Source organism: Carcharodon carcharias, chromosome 21 (assembly GCF_017639515.1).
Source record: "Carcharodon carcharias isolate sCarCar2 chromosome 21, sCarCar2.pri, whole genome shotgun sequence".
Classification (NCBI taxonomy): domain Eukaryota; kingdom Metazoa; phylum Chordata; class Chondrichthyes; order Lamniformes; family Lamnidae; genus Carcharodon; species Carcharodon carcharias.
The window spans coordinates 40,865,294-40,878,689 of record NC_054487.1 but is presented as its reverse complement, the minus strand read 5'-3'; the positions used below and the strand labels follow the sequence as shown (position 1 = coordinate 40,878,689).

At 43.8% G+C, this 13,396-nt stretch overlaps 1 protein-coding gene across 1 annotated transcript in view; it reads left to right on the top strand.

Moving 5' to 3' along the window:
* LOC121293402 (metabotropic glutamate receptor 8) overlaps nt 1–13,396 on the top strand; it is a 434,543-nt gene that overhangs the window by 342,677 nt on the left and 78,470 nt on the right. Inside the window, exons 7-8 of the mRNA XM_041216453.1 lie at nt 1,535–1,674; nt 3,942–4,877. Coding sequence (XP_041072387.1) covers nt 1,535–1,674; nt 3,942–4,877 — 1,076 coding nt within the window. The remainder of the gene's footprint in view (nt 1–1,534; nt 1,675–3,941; nt 4,878–13,396) is intronic.

The window sequence follows — 13,396 nt, the reverse complement described above, 5'->3', positions numbered from 1 at the left end:
CAGTGATGGAAAGTGCAATGTTTTACCAGTTTGGGGACCCCAGGCCGGATTTTCATTCCAGCCTGAATGGAGGTGGAGTTTTGATGGGAGAGAGATTCCACTCACATACCCCTTGCCTGCACCCCTAGTATTGCATCATTTCTAGAAGTAGGGTCACCATCATAGTAAGAGAATGTGCCAGGGTTAGTTCAAATCTGCCTGAGGATAGGATGTAAAATTGCTTTGGTGCTTTGTCACATTGTCGCTTGTCCGACTGTGTTGGGTGAATTTTTTTTAATGGTAGGACCAGTTTTCCCTAAAGCTCTGTGATCGACTGTTAGAGGATTGCAAACCATTTAAATGATATACAGCCCATTACCGCACCAGACACAAGGAACATAGTATCCTTTACACCTAGCATTGCTAGGGAACAATGGTGGGAAGTACATAAGGCATTATCTTGCCCATTGTCTCCCATTACAATAAATCGGCACAACCAATATTTAGGAAGGATGAGTTGTGAGAGGACAATTGATGAGGACCATCTCTTGTCCACCCAAGTTACATCCGATTCCACAGAAGTGTACTTAGCATCCATTGCTTGTGATTTTTTTCACTTTACCATCTTTGTGATATCTCTGCCAAGTTACCGGCTCAAACAAAGGAGATCGATATCTCTTCCAATATTTCCAGGTCACATTTTGCTCAAGACCAAATTTGTACAAAATTCCCATTACTCTGTCTCAATGATTTGTCTTAGCTCCAATCTCAGAAATACATTTTCCGCTTCAGCATTGCAAACTCTCCAAAACAATTGGCCTTGCCTCTTTTTGCAGTGAGACACTCAATGCTTGACGATTGTCCTGCCATATGGGTTCATGCCCGTTCAGGATTGAGGTGCTTTTGCCTGGACTCAGTAACAGCTTACAGTTAACAAAGAAGAGAATCGAATTCTCTGACTCAAATCTGAATTTGAACCCCTGGTATAAAAGAAAACCCCACTTGTGCCACTTACAGCTTTGCATGATAAAACTTTTGCATTGATTTTTGCCATTGAAGTCATTTCGGATCATTGTCAAAAATGCTTCCTTTATATCAGAGATTCTCCTGGTTTCACAGTATTTCTGACATGAAGCAATTCAAAGTGGAGCCAATCTAGGTTTTAACACAGCTGTCACAATCTTCCTTCACCAATACCTTTGTGCTGCATTAATGCTGTTTTATTTTGACATATTCTCCCAGAAATGCAAAATAAAAATCAGTCACAGACTGGAAAAGATGCAAATTCATCTTATACCACTTTTAGTACTATGTATGATTTTGTATCTATATAAAACTTATTTCCTTTCATATGCCTTTTTCCTTGCAGCTAACTGAAAATGAGTTAAAAAATATGTTTTTCTAGATAACAAGTTTTAAGTGTGAGGTCCAGACGCATTCCCAGAAGCTCCTGCCATTTATTCTTAAATTAAATCTATTCCTTGCTGCGCATAGTAGTTCAAGATTAGTTGTGTTCACTCACGGTTTTCACGTGCACTTTGTAATGTTCTTGTAGGAAGTGCTGGAACCCCGGTGACATTTAATGAAAATGGAGATGCTCCTGGACGATATGATATCTACCAGTATCAGGTTTCCAACCTGACCTCTCATGAGTATAAGGTTATCGGACAGTGGACTGATTACCTTCACTTGAACGTAAGCAACAACTTTTTCCTTGCTGTCAACGAAAGTAACAGCGGTGGTTCGAATTTGTACTGGAAAAGTTTTCAGTCTGTGGGAAGCTAAACTTTTTTTTCGGGGTGGGGCTGGGAGAGTGTCTTGTGCAAAATCGTATCAGGACTAGCCAGGTATGAAATATCACTAATACTCTTTATCCATTCCTTGATATGTTCAAATTGTGCTTTTCATACTCACTGTGATATAACAAGTTTGCTTTTTGGAGCATTGGATAATGTGCACTATCCTTTTGTAAGGGATTTATATTATAGCAGTAATTTAATTTGTTCATGCTATTTGATATTACTGCTATTACCAGCCTCTGAGCTGCTCATTGCCATTTGAGTGATGGATGGGTTAGTAATGAGAACCATTGAGACAGTAATGATGTCTATGCACAAAGAAAATCCTGTTATTGCTCTTAACACCAATTTCTGTGCTGTAACTTTCTGTACTCAGTTACTACTTTAAGCCGGTCAGAAAGCTTCTTTAAAATTCATTTAAAACTCTCCTTTTGAGATTTCAAACATCCAAACTGTTTTGCCTTAATTTTTAAATTAATTCTTTGGGATCTGGGCATTGCTAGAAAGACTGGCATTTATTGCCCATCCCTAGGCTTTGAGAAAATATTGATAACTGAATGGCTTGCTAGGCCATTTCAGAGGGTAGTTAAGATTCAATCACTTTGGTATGAGACTGGTATCACAGATTTGGAGATGGTAGGTTCCTTTCCATAAAGTGAACTAGTTGTTTTTTTTCCATCAATTCAACTGTTTCATGTCATGTATACCAATACTGGCTATATTTACTGGCAGCCAGGCCTGTTGGCAGTTTAACACAGGCAGCCTCCTAACTGGTCATCTGTGGACCCACTATCCAATTAATGATGGCGGGCAGGATCTCCATGCTGCCAGCCCAATCACCAGCTGAAGGCTCAGCTACACCCCCAGGAGAGGTGGCGTGCTGCTGAGGAATGCAGGAGACCTCAGCAGTGAGGGAGGTAAGTAAGAACTAGGGGGAAGAGTTTCAGATTAAGGGGTCTCCTATTTAAGATGGAGATGAGCGGAATTTCTTCTCTCAGTGGGCTGTAAAATTTTTGGAATTTTCGACCCAGAGAGCAGCGGAGGCTGGATCATTGAAATGCTCCATGATGGGTTAGCCAGATTTTTGATCAACAAAGGAGTCAAGGGTTATGTGGGGTAGGCAGGAATGTGGTCAAAGCCACAATCAGATCGGCCATGATCTTATTGAATAACAGAGCAGGCACAAGGGGTTGAATGGCCTACTCCTGCTTCTATTTCTTACTTTCTTATGTTTATGTCCTTTTCAGACTTTTTAGAATTAAATTTAAATTCACAAATAGTCATGGTGGGATTTTAACTTGTGTTCTTTTGATTACTAGCCCAGTAACGCAACTACTACATGACATTTCATCATCAAACTTGTTGTCAGCAAAGTGGTTGAATTAATCATTGTTCCTGGAATGTTTGAGCTTGTATCCTGCTGCAAAATTAAAAGATGAGTGATGGATTTGCATATTATTACAATTAGAAATGGGGAATAGAAGGGAAAAGAGCAAATAAGCCAGCACAATAAGAAAAATAACAGTGGAAGGATCATTAAAATTTGTAACAGATCACCTCAGTCACGTGATAGAGAGATTTAAAGAAACAAGATATTGAATAAACAGTGAGTGCGTAAATAGCTAATAGTGGAAGGCCTGAGGAACATGGAAGAGATGGGAAACAGAAAATCTTGGGGTCAGGTTTGAAATTAAAAGTGATCTGAAATTTAAATAGAAGATGCAAAGTACAGTGGGTCCACCTGGTTCACAAAAGGAAGAAACAGCTAGGTGAACAGGCAGAATGCAGATCCCACCCCATCTCATCTGTCCTTCCATCTGGGGTTGTGTTCAAGGATCTCTCCTTTATAACCTGGCAAAGGACCTTACCATGAATCTAGTTGTACTTAAATACTTGAACCTAACTAGTCTTTTACACCTGAACTGAATCATAGAATGTTTGAAATTGTAGGTTCATGCTCACTATTTTCTGATTTCCAACCTTAAATGCATCATTTGCTGCCACAACTTTATACTGAAGCATTTCTTTCCGTTATGAATCTGTTACTAATTATGCAAGAAGCTTACTTTCAAGAGTTCAATGCTTGTTTGAATTTTGTTTAAGTTCTGACATGGTCAGTTATGTAATTATCTGTGGAGGAGTCATTCATTTACCTCTCCTTAGGTGAAGAACATGCAGTGGGGCAGAGGAGAACGCGCCATCCCACAGTCAGTCTGCAGCCTGCCATGCAAGTCTGGTGAGAGAAAGAAAACCGTGAAGGGCGTGCCCTGCTGTTGGCATTGTGAGCGGTGTGAAGGCTACCAGTACCAAATCGATGAGACAACTTGTCAAATGTGTCCGTTTAACAGGAAACCAAATGCGAATGGCACAGACTGCCAGCTGATCCCCATAATCAAACTAGAATGGCATTCTCCTTGGGCCATAGTACCTGTCTTCATAGCTATTCTTGGGATTATTGCCACCACATTTGTTATTACAACCTTTATTCGTCATAATGATACACCAATAGTAAGGGCATCTGGCCGAGAGTTAAGCTATGTTTTGCTGACTGGAATATTCTTGTGCTATGCTGTAACCTTCCTAATGATTGCAACTCCTGACACAGTTCTTTGCTCTTTCCGACGCATATTCTTAGGACTGGGCATGTGTATTAGCTATGCAGCACTGCTCACAAAGACTAACAGAATTCACAGAATATTTGAACAAGGTAAGACGTCTGTCTCTGCTCCGAGATTTATCAGCCCAGCTTCCCAGCTGGCAATCACTTTTAGCCTAATCTCTCTGCAGCTCCTGGGAGTCTTTATCTGGTTTGCTGTCGATCCTCCGCACACTATTGTAGACTATGGGGAGCAGCGAACTGTTGATCCAGAAAATGCCAGGGGCATTCTGAAATGTGACATTTCTGACCTTTCTCTCATCTGTTCCTTGGGATACAGCATTCTGCTGATGGTTACATGCACTGTGTATGCAATTAAAACAAGAGGGGTTCCAGAGACCTTCAATGAAGCCAAACCTATTGGATTTACCATGTACACCACCTGCATAATTTGGTTAGCTTTTATTCCAATATTTTTTGGCACAGCCCAGTCCGCAGAAAAGGTAAGTGTATTAACATTTTGATAGTCTTCCACTCTGCCATTAGTGCCAATGTGTCTCATTTAGTGTTTGTGCAAATCCACCTTCATAAATCTATCTTTATTCATCTAGATGATAAGAGACTATGATAAACAAGGATCAGCCATTTATTTTTTATTCTTCATGAAATGTTTAATTATTGTTCTGGTTGTTTCAACCATGCATATTTATTATTCCATAAGATATCCCAATTAAGCTTAAAAGGATGTAGGTTCCTGGCTTAAGATGGCTATCTGGCTTAAGTCTGTCCAAGAAACAAAATCAATCAACAAAAGAAAGAGGACTTGGTATTTATATGGTCCTTAACCTGTTTCCAGGACCTCCCAAAGTAACCAATAATCAGAGGAAGGTTTTAGTTTTTGTGGTGCAGTTTTTCTTGTCATTTAGGTAAACACAACAGCCAGTAAAAACAAGAACCTGCATTTATATGGCACCTTTAATGTAATAAGCGTCCCAAGGTGATTCACTTGAGCGTTGTTAGATAATATTTGACAGAGTCACATGAAGACATCTTAGGGCAGGTGATCCAAAGTTGGGTCAAAGAAAATGATGATGACCAAATGGTCAGTTTTTAGTGAGGGAGAGCAATGTTGTCCAGGACATTGGAGAACTCTCTGCTCTTCTTTGAATATTGCTGTTGATCTTTTACTTATCAGCTGATCATTGTCTCATCCAAAATATAGCATCTCTAACAATGCAGCATTCCCTCAGTACCACATTCAAACTGCAGGGTAGATGATTTGCTCACCTGCATAGTGGGGTCTGAACTTCCAATCTATTGGCTCAGGGGAAATAGCATCAAGAATTCCAACAGAATGAGCTGGCACTGACAACTCTAAACCAAGTAACATGCTGTATGTAGCCTTTGGCGTTTTGACTCATTTCAATGCAATTGCCATTTTGAATGATGTTTTGTACTTTGTTTAATTAAAGCATGGCTCTAGTAAAACTCTTTTTTGAGCGAATTGACAACCACTACAGAAATAAAAACAAAAAACTGCGGATGGTGGAAATCCAAAACAAAAACAGAATTACCTGGAAAAACTCAGCAGGTCTGGCAACATTGGCGGAGAAGAAAAGAGTTGACGTTTCGAGTCCTTATGACCCTTCAACAGAACTAGGTGAATCCAAGGAAGGGGTGAAATATAAGCTGGCTTAAGGTGTGTGTGTGTGTGTGTGTGTGTGTGTGGGTGGGGGGGGGGGGGGGGTGGTTGGGTGGGGGGAGAGAAGTGGAAGGGGGTGGTGTGGTTGTAGGGACAAACAAGCAGTGATAGAAGCGGATCATCAAAAGATGTCACAGACAACAGAACAAAAGAACACAGGTGTTGAAGTTGGTGATATTATCTTAACGAATGTGCTAATTAAGAATGGATGGTAGGGCACTCAATGTATAGCTCTAGTGGGGGTGGGGGGAGCATAAAGGATTTAAAAATATTCAAAAATAATGGAAATAGGTGGGAAAAGAAAAATCTATATAATTTATTGGAAAAAACAAAAGGAAGGGGGAAGAAACAGAAAGGGGGTGGGGATGGAGGAGGGAGTTCAAGACCTAAAGTTGTTGAATTCAATATTCAGTCCGGAAGGCTGTAAAGTGCCTAGTCGGAAGATGAGGTGTTGTTCCTCCAGTTTGCGTTGGGCTTCACTGGAACAATGCAGCAAGCCAAGGACAGACATGTGGGCAAGAGAGCAGGGTGGAATGTTAAAATGGCAAGCGACAGGATAACCCAAAGAATGACCCAAACCTCCCTGTCGCTTGCCATTTTAACACTCCACCTATTTCCATTATTTTTAAATATTTTTAAATCCTTTATGCTCCCCCCCACCCCCACTAGAGCTATATCTTGAGTGCCCTACCATCCATTCTTAATTAGCACATTTGTTTAGATAATATCACCAACTTCAACACCTATGTGTTCTTTTGTTCTGTTGTCTGTGACATCTTTTGATGATCTGCTTCTATCACTGCTTGCTTGTCCCTACAATCACACCACCCCCCTCCACTTCTCTCCCCCCACCCAACCCCCCCTGCCCCCGCCCCCCCCACACACACACACACACACCTTAAGCCAGCTTATAATTCACCCCTTCCTTGGATTCACCTAGTTCTGTTGAAGGGTCATGAGGACTCGAAACGTCAACTCTTTTCTTCTCCGCTGATGCTGCCAGACCTGCTGAGTTTTTCCAGGTAATTCTGTTTTTGTTTTTGACAACCACTACAATTTGCTTGTGACATCCCAAGTTTCTTTGATCTTAATATCAATGTACTTGGATCCATAAGGTATCTTCCCTAACTGAATGAGTCTCAAACATCTCACTGTTGAATCAATCATGTAATTCCCCCTAGCTCAGTTATAAGCTGACTTGGTCCAGGCCCATCCCTTTCCTGATTACGCTTCCTCCCATTTGCTGTAACTTCCCGAAACTGCCCAACTTGTCATCAGTTCAGATTTTGAGTTGGCATCTATCGATACAGTGCTTTATCGAGTTCTGATACAAGAAGAAACTTTGCAAGGTTTCTCTTAAGAGAAAATACAAGTCACTTCTATTGTCGGCTATTATATGGTATACATGAAACAAATCTGAGTAATCTTCCTATTGGGTGTATGTATGTAATGTACAGTGGGTTTTTCCACTATTGGGCACTTCAACTTCAGAAGTCAGTGAAGTCTGACAAAGGATATTTCTTGAAAAATTCTGGGGCTATAACTTAATGTAACTCTGCTCACTCACATGCTTGCCCATATAGATGCTGTGATCATAAGTATGGCTGACTATAGGTTTTGTCTAATCTCTAAACGGTGGGAGAGCTGTGGATGAACAGAGATTTAGAGGCCCAAGTATTAAAATTACCAAGGTAGTTGGCAAGTGAGGTTAAATACAAAGGGTGGAATTTATATCACTGCTTTACAAAGCTCTAGTTAGATCACACTTAGGGTACTGTGTTCAGTTCTGGTCAAAGCACTTCAGGAAGGATATATTGGCTGCCAAGTTGGACTCTATAAGCACCTGTAGTTTTCATGCTCCAGATGCTGTTTTGCTACCAAAATTACCCCACGCTCACCCCCTTCCTGCACGGTGTGCACTGAGTGCCAACTTAGAAAGGACATTAGTGTGGGTGTTGGAAGTGTGTGCCAGAAATATGTAGAGTAGGCGTGTAATGCTGATCTGATGCCAGCACTGCCATTTTTGACTTCGCTGCTCTAGCTAACGCTTCTCCTAACCTCGTATACCTGAACACACGTTCAGCAGCAGGAAGGAAAGACCCCCCCATCCCCCCATGTATGCCATTTAAAAGGATGTGAGCAGTAACTTGCAGTTATTTACTGATTAATTGTTCCTGGCTCTGTCTGAGTTTGTCGAAGAGCTGGGTGTTTTAAGGAGTTGGTTACAGTTGGTGATGTCTATAGCACATTGGAAGGCCTTGTTTGAGACACATGAGTTCTGGGCCTGTCACTTGCTCCCAGTTCACGAAATAGTTACAATTCCCTCTTGGGTTTCAGCACCAGAAGGAGATGGTGCAGAGGCAACAAAGAAGAAGGCAAGATGCTCCTAGAGGGAGGAGGAGGAAGAAAGGGAGAGGGAGAAGGCCCGAAGCAGGAGCCCTTAACCATCTAAAGTCTTCTGGGAGCATTTCACTTACACTGCTCCAGGCTTACGTGGAGGTATGTGTCCACTGTGCTTTACGAAGGAGGTGCTCACAGAACTCTGCAACCTCTTGCAACCAGACCTCCAACCTCAGAACAGGGTAAGGCACTGTTAATAACTATGAAGGTGAGCCTAGCCCTGAATTTCTCTGCATGGAGGTTCTTCCACACTGGATCAGGCAACATCTGTAGAATATCACAGATCATTGTCCCACTGCCACATAAGGGAGGTGACTTAATGCCAGGAGAGGAGAGTTCATTGTGTTCTCTCTGATCAGGGAGAAGCTGACAGGTTGTGCAGTTTTCTTTGCCACGATATTATGGGCTCCCCATGGTGCAGGATGCCATCGACTGCACATTCTTGACTTTGGGCGTTCCCATCTTAATGCTGACATGTGCTCCCACTAGCTGATGTACTTGGTGTCTGACCATACACGGTACATCATGCTGCTGAATGCCTGCAATCCTGGCAGCTGTCTTGATGCTTTCATTTTGCACCAGTCCACTGTTCCCTCAATCTTTCAGCCACCAATCAACCCAGAGAGCGATGTCTGCACAATAAGGCTTGTCCACTTTACACCTAGCTCATGACTCCCTTGTACAACCCAACCACATGTGGTCAGAATGAGTACACTGAGTGCCTTTCTGCCACATGAACAGCAAAGGTTCTCCTGCCTCGACCTCTCTGGAGAAGCCTTCCAGTGCAATAAGTTGCCCCATTTTATGTTTTTCCGCTTTGATGTTGCTCAGTTAAGAGGACCGGTATTCGCATTTAGTGCCTGGCGTTTATTTTAACGTTGTTTTACATCGAGTCAGAAGTGGCATTGTGCAATGGCCTCTCCTGCACCCTGACTCTCCCTGTGTCTATCGACCTTCCCACTCACTGACCCTCCCGCTCACTGACCTTCCCTTTCGCCGAGCCTTCCAGTCTTCGCTGACCCTCCCACTCACACCTCTCCAGCTTGTGGCTTACCTCTGCAATCCCACAACTTGAAGCTGCTCTCACCCTGAAGCTGATGTTCCTGCCTCTTGCTGCTGATCTTGAGCTTTCACTCACAGTGAGGGTTCAGGAGAGGGAAGCCGCGAGAGGGAGGTTCAATGAAAAGAAGGGTCACCGAGAAGAAGGGTTGGCGAGAATGAGAGTCACTGAGAGAGGGGGTCTGGGAGCAGGAAGTGTAGCAGGCAAGAGGTTTGGTAAGCTGAAGGTTCAGCAAGCGAGAGAGTTGGTGAGAGGGAACATAAGGGAGTGGGAGAGGTGGCAAGCCAGAGAGGCGATGATCTGCTGGTTCGGTGAATGGGAGAGGCGATAAACCAGAGGGTTGGCGAGCGGGAGAGGCGATAAGCCAGAGGGAGAGGCGATAACCAGAGGGTTGGTGAGCTGAAGGGTCAGTGAGTGGGTGAAGCAGTGAGCGGAGGGTCTGCGAGCGGGTGAAGCAGCGAGTGGAGGTATGGCTAGTGGGAGGGGCAGCGAGTGGACTGTCAGTGAGCTGAAGGGTCAGTGACTGGGTGAGGCAGCGAAAGGCGGGTCAATGAGCCAGAGGGTCAGCGAGTGAGTGAGGTTGTGAGCGGAAGTTCAGTGAATGGGAGGGGCAGTGAGCCGGACGTAAGAAGAAAGTTAGCTTTTTTTATATTTTAGGATTTATTTTATTTTAAAACTTATTTCACATGCCTATATAGAAATTTAGCAATGTACAGTATTTCAACTTACTGGGCATAATTTTTTTTTCTGACAGGAAAGGCCAGAACCTAACTGCAGCTTTTACATTGATTGTAATGGCAAAATTTGATTTGCTTAACATTGTATCACTTAATGTTGCACTTTTCAGGAACACAACTACAATGTTAAGTGAGTACTCACCAGAGTATTTCCCTGACCAACTGGCCATCATGAGAACAGTGACCACCTGAGGAGGAGGAGGCAGGGAGGAGACAGGCTGATCCACATTCTGTGTAATTCCACTCCACTTCCCATGAGCACACCCCAAATCCCCATTCTACAACAGTCCCACACTCTACCATCTCTATGGTACATACATCACAGCTTTCTCTTGACCACAATGCTGAAATAAAAGCCACCATAAAACAACCAATCCACACAAAACACAACAAGACACCCTGTACATTGCCTTAGTGCACAGCCTTGCGGGTGCCTTTGCCTGTTCTTGTGCCCCTATCTGGCTTCAGCATTGCTGATGGCAGGCTGCTGGCTTTCACTGGGGAGACTGCAGATGGCTTTGCAGGATACCCTTGAGCAGCTCAGGGCCTTGAGTGCCTGGCTTTGGACAGCACCATCTCGGCATGGGTGACAGCATCGTGGGCTGGCTGGTTGAAAGGCAGTAACATGGGTACTAGTCAGTGCTGGAAGGATGAATTCTGTCATCCTGAGAGATGACAGAAGGTTCATGCTCCACAGAACCACTCATTCAGGGTGGTGCTTCAGCAATCTTAGTAATCGGCTGGAGCACAGATTGCTGTGAAAGCCTGCAAGCCCATTTGAGTGAAGCAATTCCAGGATTAAAGTTCTGCAGTCCTGCCACATCCAGTCATGAATGGCAGCAGACAATTAAGCAAGTAGCTGGAAGAAGATGCTCCAAAAACTTCCCCATCCTCAATAATGAGGGAGAGCCCACTACAACAGTGCAAAACACAAGACTAAAGCTTTTGTAGTCAACCTTCAATCAGAATTACAGTGTGCATGCTCCATCTCAGCCTCCTTCTGGTCCCCAGCATCACAGGTGAAGTCTTCTGCCAATTCAATTCACTTGATGTACTATCAAGAAACAGCTGAAGACATTGGATAAAGTGAAGGCTATGGGTCCTGATAACACCCTGAAAACTTGTGCTCCATGACTAGCTGTACCCCTAACCAAGCTATTCCAGTGCAGCTGCAATATTGGCATCCATCTGACAATGTGGAAAATTGACCAGATATGACCTGTCCTCAAAAAGCAGGACAACTCCAATCCAACACTATCAGTCTAATCTCAGTCATCACCACAATAATGGAAGGTGTCGTCGACAGAGCTATCAAGCAGCACTTACACAGCAACAAGCTGCTCTACTGCTCCATTTGGGTTCTGCCAGGGACACCTGTCTTTAGACCTCATTGAAACCGTGGTCCAAACAAGGACAAAAGGGCTGAATTGAAGAGTTGTGGTGAGAGTTACATCAAGGCAGCATTTGACCAAGAGTGACATCAAGGATGACCAGCAAAATTGAAGTCAATGGGAAAGTATCTGAGGCTGCATGATAAGAAACTGAGATTTCAGGACCTCTGTCTGAGCTTCCATGTAGCACTCAGACTTTGGGTGGCTCCTGCTAGTGCTGCAATAGAAGCTGAGACATCAGACTATATCATGGTCGGGTTCACACCTGTTCTGTTGGTGCTGCGGCCACCACTTTCACTCTGCAAAGGATTGACGGTGAACTCTATGCAAAGCCCTGTGGCAAGTTGGAACCGTGCTCCTTGAGAGTGACATTAGGATTTCTAACAAGCCTGCCAATGCACCAAGCAATTCTGCATGTATGCTCATACTGACGCAAAGCAAGATGGCTGTGGTTGTTAGAGGCCAATCGTCTCAGTCCCAAAACATTGCTGAAGAAGTTCTTCAGGGTATTATGTGAGGCCCTACCATCTTCAGCTGATTCATCAGTGACCTTCCCTGCAACATTTGGGCAGAGTTTTTCGCTTTACATGTGGGCGCCTGACCTGTTCGAACATGAAATAATGTGTGATGATGTTGGGTGAGTGTCCCGACATCATCATGCACTTGCTTTTGATTCCCGTGCACGCGCGCCAAAAATTGAGAGGCCTATTAAAGCCACTAAAGTTGTAATTAGCGGAGATTTTTCGGTTGGGATGAGGTTTCCGTTATCAAATAGAAAATAATTAAAATGTATGGGCAGAATTTTCATCTTGTATATGTTCAGGTGACTGATTCTGATGCGTGAGCAGATTTTCCAGATTTTAAAACCTATTTTCATTGCAATTAACTTCTTCAGCTCCCTAAGACAGCTCTCTACCTTCAGGGAGTTTTCATTCTGTGCTCCCCCATGCCCGCGCTGACTTCAGCACTTGCCCTCCTTCTGCCACACCCCGGCAACGCTGGGCCATTCAGTGCGCATTTCATGCTGGTTGGCCGTTAATTGGCCAGCCAACAAGAAATCGCAGTCAGGGGTCCATTCCCTGGCGGCTCCTGGCCCTGCCGATCGTGGGTGCCCGTCGAACTAAAAATCCTGCCCATAGAGTCAGAAATAGGGATGTTCACTGATAATGTTCAGCACCATTTGCAATCCCTCAGATACAGAAGTAGCCCAAGTAACATTCATGCCACATGAGTGCCGGGCAATAACTATCTCCATCAAGAGAGAGCCTAACCATTGCCCCTTGACCAATGGCATGACCATTGCTGAATTCCCCACTATCAACTTCCTGGGTGTTACCGTTATCCCGAAACTGAACTGGACTAGCCATATAAATACTGTGGCTACAAAAGCAGGACAGAGGCTGGGAATTCTGTGGCAAATAATTCACCTCCTGACTCCCCAGAGCCTGTCCACCATCTACAAGGCACAAGTCAAGAGTGTGATGGGATACTTTCCACTTGTCTGGATGAGTGCAGCTCCTACACCCATGAAGCTTGACACCATCCAAGACAAAGCAGCCCACTTGATTGGCACCCCAACCACCATCTTAAACATTTATTCCCTCCACCATCAGTACACAGTGGCTGCAGTGTGTACCATCAACAAGATGTACTGCATCAATTCACCACAGCTTCTTTGACAACAACTTCCAAACCCACAACCTCTACCACAAGGGCAGCAGATGCAGATGCA